Source organism: Atractosteus spatula, chromosome 7 (assembly GCF_055471065.1).
Source record: "Atractosteus spatula isolate fAtrSpa1 chromosome 7, fAtrSpa1.hap1, whole genome shotgun sequence".
NCBI lineage: Eukaryota > Metazoa > Chordata > Actinopteri > Semionotiformes > Lepisosteidae > Atractosteus > Atractosteus spatula.
In genome coordinates, this window is record NC_142712.1 from 48,895,223 (window position 1) to 48,903,437 (window position 8,215).

General features: G+C 44.3%; 1 protein-coding gene across 1 annotated transcript in view; it reads right to left on the minus strand.

Moving 5' to 3' along the window:
- adam10a (ADAM metallopeptidase domain 10a) overlaps window positions 1–8,215 on the minus strand; it is a 94,548-nt gene extending 86,333 nt beyond the window's left edge. Inside the window, exon 1 of the mRNA XM_088920416.1 lies at window positions 8,040–8,215. Within this exon, the coding sequence (XP_088776542.1) occupies window positions 8,040–8,106 (67 nt within the window). The 5' untranslated portion in view covers window positions 8,107–8,215. The remainder of the gene's footprint in view (window positions 1–8,039) is intronic.

Sequence of the window (8,215 nt, forward strand, 5' to 3'; positions counted from 1 at the left end):
TATGTTTGACTTATACAAAAATGCAGCTGTAACAGGATGGGGTATTAACCCTGGTGTTCTGCAATACTCCAGTCTGCATATGCGATCTGACCTACTTAAAGTTCCCTCTTAATTTCATCTTTGCAATGGGTCTCCCAACACAATGCCTGGAATAAAAAGCCCTATTTAAATGCATTTAATTCATTGACTTTTTCTGAAGTATAATGGTATTCTCATATTAATGGCTCCATGGCAGAAACCCTCACATGTCCACAGAATAGGAGCATTAAGGCAGGAAACAAATAAATTCAAGACATATACCTTCATTGACTTTATGGGAGATGTAGTATCATTCACTACAAGTTCTAATTTGTAATGGCAACTAATTGTAATTGCCAAGCATTTCACTTAAGGTTCCATTTGTATCAACCCATACTGAAACAGGAACTGGGAGACAGAAGGCCCTGAAGACAGTACAAAAAGGGAGTTACCCTGTCAGAGGTCTTATACACTGTACACTGCAGTTTGTAGCTGTGGGTCATGATGCAGCAGATAAGTGGTCACTAATGGGGTAGCAGCATGGAGCACTGGTGATAAAAACTATAACCCAAAATAGAAGAATAAAACGACACCTGGTCTGATGCATAAAACATCTTGACGGGTCTGTATTGAATTTCATCCCCCATGTCTACAGAAGAAGCACCAGCAAACTTACTGGTAATTAGTATAGATAAACACTACTGACTGCCCAAAAGGGCCTCTAGATGCATAATAACAACGCAAGTGCACTTCAGATCACAATTACAGCCATGTATTGCACAATGCTGCTGTACTGAGAGTTTACAGGTAGGTCTGAATACCTATTTCCAATTTGCAGGCCAAACCCAAACTTTGACTCAAATCACTGTGTTCACGATCCTCAGAATATTTTTTCTACCTTTCCTTCTGTATGGCTACAATACACAAGGCCCACGCAATACAACTGCAAACACTGCAACAATAGTTGACCCCCCACCACCGATACTCTCTGTATAAGTTTTAACCTAAAGACTACATAATAAAACCAGAACACAGTACTTAACAAGCAATAAGGATTCAACAGCGTCCACAGCTTTGCTTCATGTTGCCTCTTGCATCCCATGGACCTGAGCAGAGGGGAGCTCCCAGTAAACAATGAAACCTCTTTCCCAAGCTTAACCACATTTGAGAACAAGTTCAACTACTTGTGTGCCAGACATTTACATCCCTTTACTATTAACAATATACAGTTTATCTTGGGTCACACATGGAATGTGCAGTGCAGGCTTATCGCTAGAGGACAGAGATTTTAGCAACTGGAAATTCTTCATTTTCACTGGGAATAATGCAAATAATAAATCAGCGATTCCAAAATGCAGCGCTAGTCAGAAACAAACGTAAAAATCAAGGACACTGGACTTCAATTTAGAGTATAGGTAGCCCAATCCACGCGTCACGCTGGCACAGTGGTTGGCATTGCTGCATGTAGCGCCCGAGGCCCTGGGTTCGATTCCAGACTTGTGGTGCTCTCCGAGCTTGTATGTTCTCCCCATGTTCATGTGGGTTTCCTCCCTCAGTGCAAAGACATGCTGGCAGGTTATGGGCTTCATGGAAGACTGGCCTTGGTGCGAGTGCGTTTGTCTGGGTCTGTGTGTGCCCTGCGATGGACTAGTGTCCAGCCCAGGGTGTAGTCTGCCTTGTGCCCACTGCTTGCCAGGATAGACTCTGGCTCCCCTGTGACCCTGAATTGGATGAAGAGCTTAGAAAGTGGGTGGATGGATGGATGGACAAATCTGCACTGACTCAAAACTAAGCTACAGCCCTCTCTCAAAACCCACTATAGGCTACAAAATGAGTTCACAAGGTGGATAATTTGCATTCTCATTAAGTAACTCAACAACTACAAAGACTGAAGACATTGAGGGCACACCAAATTTTAACAGAACTTAAATTTTCAAACACTTCTTGATCTGTGGATCATCATACAGGCACAAACCAAATTGTCTGGGCCATGCACATATCCCTAATCCTACCACAAACAAAAAAAACCCTCAGTTCAGCTGGACCAAGTGAATCCATTATTCACTCTGCGCACAAACATATGAAAAGAACTCGGAGAAATTCCGCTGGGTCAAAAAGAAAACACTTTAATGTCCATCTATCAGAGTCTGTGTGAACTGAAACTTAAACAATGTCAAATGTGACAAAGTACAATCGAAACAGTGACACTTCTGTATACTCAGAGGTTAAAAAAAAGAACAGGATCACTCAGTGTAAAAAAAACTTCAAGAAATGCTTCTCTAGGTTTAATAAACAATCATTAAAAACAGATATTAATAAAAGATTTACGATGAGCTTAAGCACACAGCCACAGAGCCTAGAAATGTCAAATTCACACCATTCTTTTGCATCCTTTTCATTATTCTATAATTCATTGCATGTTATTTCTATATATTGAATATGCATTATAAAAAAGCAAGCTGGAAATGCACTGGGGTTAGAAAATCGTTTGGTTGAAAAAACCTGACCCGTCTAGAGATTCAGACTCATCTAGCTCCTATTTTATTCATTAGAAAACTTCCAAGCCATAAACTGCCTTTAATATTTGAACAGCTTCATCCACAGTTTTAAACTCATTGAAAGCAGCAAAGCGCTACATCGCCAATTACTTCAGCAAATAAAAAAAAAGAATGAACATTTGATGGTAAACAACTAAGCCTGTACCATGAGAAAGGAAAAGTTTTTTGTATTTCAAACGGGAAGAAAAACATTTAGACTTATCTCCAGCGGTTTTAAATCCTATACGGTATTCCTTTACCCTTTTCTACAAAAATAAGTATTCATGCCAAATTGGATGAGGGCATTCTATCAAAAGTAGAAAAATACATTTTAAAAACTAGTTCTCTCACCCACGCATTGACTAAAAGGATTACAGTAAACCTCCCGCCAAAACACACCTTATCTCCACACTGCACCTGAATTGCACTAAAACAGACAGGACTTCCAGGCCAGGGGACCACTGGAGAACAATCTGTTCCCTCATAATAGGAATATGTCAAATGCCAAGCTATTCACTTAGAAAGCAGTCAGCGCTCCTCTTTCAACATCTGGGCTAATGTGATTTCTATACAGTGCATAAAATATTGAAGTCATTCCCTTGAATATTTAATTGCGTTTGACAAGGAGATTTCTCTCGACTTCATACCAAGAACAACAATAAGAACCGAGTGCTGTGCATCATAAAATTGTTTTTTAATGCAAACGGAGAAAGATTCTTCTTCAGAAAAGAAGCCGACCCTGTGACAGCTCTAACATTAAACGTAGCCGTCTTGAGCTCAACCTATAATTTGTTTGTTCTGTGCCCCCTGAAGCAAGACAGCACTTGCCATTTCAGGCAGTGCTACCCAACAGCATGTCTGTTCCCGGCACAAGCCCATTTCGAAATGACTGCCGCCACAGCCCTTTCCATGAGCTATATTTTCCACTAACTGCACTTTCAATTATGTTTTCAATTCCTTCTGTACTGCGCAAACCGGAAGGCTGCAAGTTTGCTGAATGCTGCGTCACTGACCATGAGCCCCTCTTCAAGTGGGCCTGCCCCAAGAGACATGGTTTCATCCTCCAAAAGCACACGATCCCTGAATCAAGGCGGTGTGGTGGCTCTATTGCTAAGGATCAGTGCCTGTGGCTGGAAGGGTGCCGGTTCGTATCCCACGGCCGGCAGAGGAATCCTACTTCATTGGGCCCCTGAGCAAGGCCCTTAACCCCAACTGCTCCAGGAGCACCGTATAAATGGCTGACCCCACGCTTCTCTTCCTGTCTGTGTGTCTCATGGAGAGCAAGTTGGGGTATGCAAAAGAAATTCCTAATACAAGATATTGTATATGGCCAATAAAGTGATCTCTCTTAATGAGGACATTTTCATGCTATTATTGATCTCGGGCAGGAAGGGAGCATCCTGAACAGCTCTCTTTCAACCCAGGAACACATGCCCCCACTACTTGCATTTCACCACTGCAAAACCACCCAGAATTTAATAGCCTCACTTCTCATATCTTGGATTAAGTTTCGCCCCAGAAAAAGCAGTTTCGACTATGTCTAAAGAGAATGGTTTATGCTACTAAACATGCATTTTGTGTGCATGCTTCTGATTGAGGAATGTCTGCACAGTGATAGTACTTCCAGCCTCAGTAGTTATTTTCCCATGAACTACACACACTTTCATTCCAGCTCTACTGATGTCCCTCGGTTTAGTTTAATTCAGTCGCCATCGAAGGACACAAAAAAACATGCACACCATGCAACACAGATTTTTATTTACAAAAACAACTGCTCATGTTTTGTTCTTCTTACTCTTCTGATGGTGGGAGCACATTTTAGATGACCAACACCGTAGACCTTATTCCTTTATAAACCATAATTTTGATCACAAACAAGTTGCGTTTTATCACCAAAAGCGTTTACGAAGTGCATATCACATCCAAAATTTCAACAGATTGCACTGAAAATGAATAGGAAAAAAAAGTCACTTCAATCAGTAAGAATTACCAGATGTGTTTCAAATCATTAGCTCAAGTAATACAGGTTAAGCTCTTGAAAGAGTCAACATGGTAAAAACACCAGGAGGCAAGAAAACAAATGGCTTATAAACTGGCAGGGAGAAGACGTCACAGCAGAATATCTTAAAATAAACAAAGGATAACTTGTATGTTTCAGACCAGGCAGACAAGTGCCTAGCCTACAAGACTACAATGTGGAAATCACCCATGGAGGATAAATATAATCCATATTACTTTTTGAATCACAGCAATAAAAAACACTTGCAAATCCTGGTTTAAGTTAAATAATGTTCAATAAACATCATAATATGCAATTATGAAACTGTAACAAGAAAACAAAATTCCACTTGAAAGCCTAACCACTCTTAAAGTAGTCAGATGGTGGATAAGCGTTTCCTGTTTTTCCTGCAGAATTCCACGCTGTGCCTGGCAGAGAGGCCTTCGGGCACACTCGAATGCTGAACATCCCATGGCCGCAATCAACATAACTTAACTTCCACCGATTCCATAAAGGTGATGACTTCAGCCTGGTGCAGCAGCCACAAGGAAGGGTGCCGCCTGTGCACACTTCAGAGAGACGGAGCAGGGAACCGAATGATGACTCAGGTGGCCACACGATAAGGTACACCTGTCAGACCCGTTCGGATTTACTCCGAGCAGCTCGACTGTCCTGCTGGGTCAGCCCCGATCACACGGGGCCTACCGAAGGCGGATACTGAATTGGTATCGGTGTTCCTCTTCTGGGACGGAACCTGTGAAGGTCTCCATCAAGCAGAGACGGGGGAGCTCCCTGCCAGCGCTGTCACCCCAGGGCGGCGCATTCGCTTCCAAGGCAACATTAAAATCAACGTATAAAACACTTCCCCAAACACGAGCCACAGCAGCCAAGGTTACGGATACACAAAAACTGCTTTCAACAAGCATGTCTCACTAAATTATGCCCATGAGGTGTGTTTTCTGCACACCCTTATCACCTGCTGGGCACAGAAAGTGCACCTGCATTTCATTCTCTTGAAAGCACCACGTTCTGCACACCGTAAAAGAATCGATATTGGCACAGAAGATAACTCGCTGACTTTTAAGGACGCCAGTTTAGAAATGAAATCAGAGTAAGCAAAGAGTAACACTGTTACAATGGTAAGAGGGGTTTAGTCGGGACCAAGCCCAGAACTGGACGCAGGCTTCAAAACAGCACAGCCAGTGGTCAGCAATGCTGAGAGACAGCCCAGAGCCGTCTAGGGCATGACTGGTCTGCCTGTCCAGTGGTCGGTAACACAGAGACAGTCCAGAGCTGTCTAGATCACCCTCCAACCCTCTGAGACAATGCAGGATGCCAAAAATGAGTACCACAGTTACTGATATTTAAAAAGAAAGAGTAAACGGGTTTGTACCTTGTCAAACATACTGATTATTTTGCTGTTAGGTGTTTGGTTGAGGTGTATCCCTTAAAGCGTTCAGCATTGCTACGGGATTATCTTTCAAGTGTGGTACAGGCTGCTTGTTTAAGCACAGCACACTTTGAACACCACTAAAAAGATTAAATGGCAGGCAGCTCCCAGTGGGCGAAAGCAATTCAAGTCAGCATCAGTGGGACCCAGCCGCATGTTGTGACATTTTCAAAAAAAACCTTACTCGGGAGACCTCTACCCTAAATGGGCCGCTTGCATTTGAGAAACCTGCTCAGGACGGGGACTACCACGCAATCCCTTTCCAAAAGAACTCAAAAGCTAACAACAACAACAACAAAGAAGAAAACATAACTGCTGCGCCACTCGGTCTGAAAGACAATTATACATCCTGAGGTTCGAGATGTGTACTGCGTCAGCATGCAGGCTGCAAACGAGCAAGCGGGAGGGGGGGGATTCGTCGCGGAACTAACCTCTGCGTGTTCAACTGTCTCTTGCTTTGTTTACATCTTGAGCCTGTTTTATGGACACAAAAGCCGCACAGCAAAAACGACTCTATCGCTTCGACGACAGGGCGTCCGTAGTTGAAGCGTCGCGATTCCCGTTCGTCATCCCTCTGGTTCGGGCTACACGTGATGAAATAAATGTCGATACTGTACTTTGCTGCGCCTCTTCCCTCTGAAGTGCACCGAGGCGCAGCCAGCGCGGCCAGTCGTGCCAGGTGCGGGAGAGGCCATGAATGATCCCACAATGCCACCCGACGCCGCGTGCCTTTGTCCGCGCGAGCCGCTCGGGGACCGGGCGCCTTTTGTTTGCTTGTATGGAGCACAGCAGTCACAGCAGCCGAGCCTGAAGGAGTTAATACCGAGGTGGCGGTGGAGGCAGGGGGTCCAACTAAAATGTTGTCTGTCGCCTGAACCGTCACACACACACACTGACATAATTTAAGACCGGGCGGACGTAGCTCCGTTTCTCCCCGTAGCCGAGTGGCTTTGTCCCAGATCCTTCAGCAAAGTAGGATGGAGATAAAATATAACTTGCCCGCCTGGTTCTGAAATGTGACTCGCCGTGCGATACTGACAGACGAGCTTGTGCCTGCGGAGGGCCTGCCTCCAGATTCACTTTCACAGCGAGCGAGTTTTCATGGCGATTTACCGCTGCTCTTTAGGGCAGATTAACCGCAAGGCGTTATTATTTTTAAAAAAAAGGGAAAGAAACATTGATCGCTGAAAAAAATAAAGCTAGTATTATTCCCGATTCATAATTTCAAAACAAAAGGGGACATTTTGAACCAAGAAGCAATACCGCTGTACTTTATGAACCACGGTTTCACAAGCGAAAGAAGGAAATATTCAATTGTAACACCTAGTCAGGCTGCTTCTAAATATCCATGTTAGCCTAATCCGCCGATTGCCCCCACACAGGCATTTAACTTGAAATTATAATAAAAAACAATAACAAGTGCACACACGCCAGTGCAGCGAAACGTGCCCCCTTCCTTAAAAACACACAACACCCCCTTATCATCCAACGATATAACATCTGTGACTGACCGCCGTTTTAAAAACACAACACGACCACCCCAGCTGGTACAACCACAGCGGAGCGTCTGCGGTCTGAACACTTCAAAAAAACAACACAAGAACGCACCGTAAAAAAAAAAACAACCAGGAAGAAGACAGTGGCCTTACACAGGCAATACCTATTCTGTCACACCGAGCCCAGCGCACTCGGCCCCTCCATCTTTATTAATATCAATGCAATGTCTTCCATCGCACCGCTTTTTAACTTTTTCTCGCTCTACAAAGAGACGTCAAACTCGGCCCAAGTGCTCGGTGGCCGTGTGTTTGCCCGGGTAACGTTATCATTCTTTTTTTTTTTAAAAAAAAAAAGATGAACCCTCCCGGGCATTCAGCGCGCTTGACTTGGGAGGACACGGTTTCCCAGTACTGCCCAGCTCTCGGCGAAGAAAGTCCGCCCCCCCCCTTCCTCCTCTCTGCCATCCCGGCCAGCGAGCCCGCACTTCTTTAAAACAAGGAGGCGGAAAAAAAAAATCAAAACGGGAAACCCAACTTACCTCCCGCGTTTCTCGCGCAGTACAAGAAAACAGCGAATTTTATCAAGAACATATCGATTAGGCTCATTGTGAGAACATGAGCTTTTATTGTTCCGATCCCACAGCTCTTAAAGGCGCAGTCGCCCCAGCGTTGATGGCAGCTCCCTCTCTCTCCCTCGCTCGCTCGCTCTACTCCG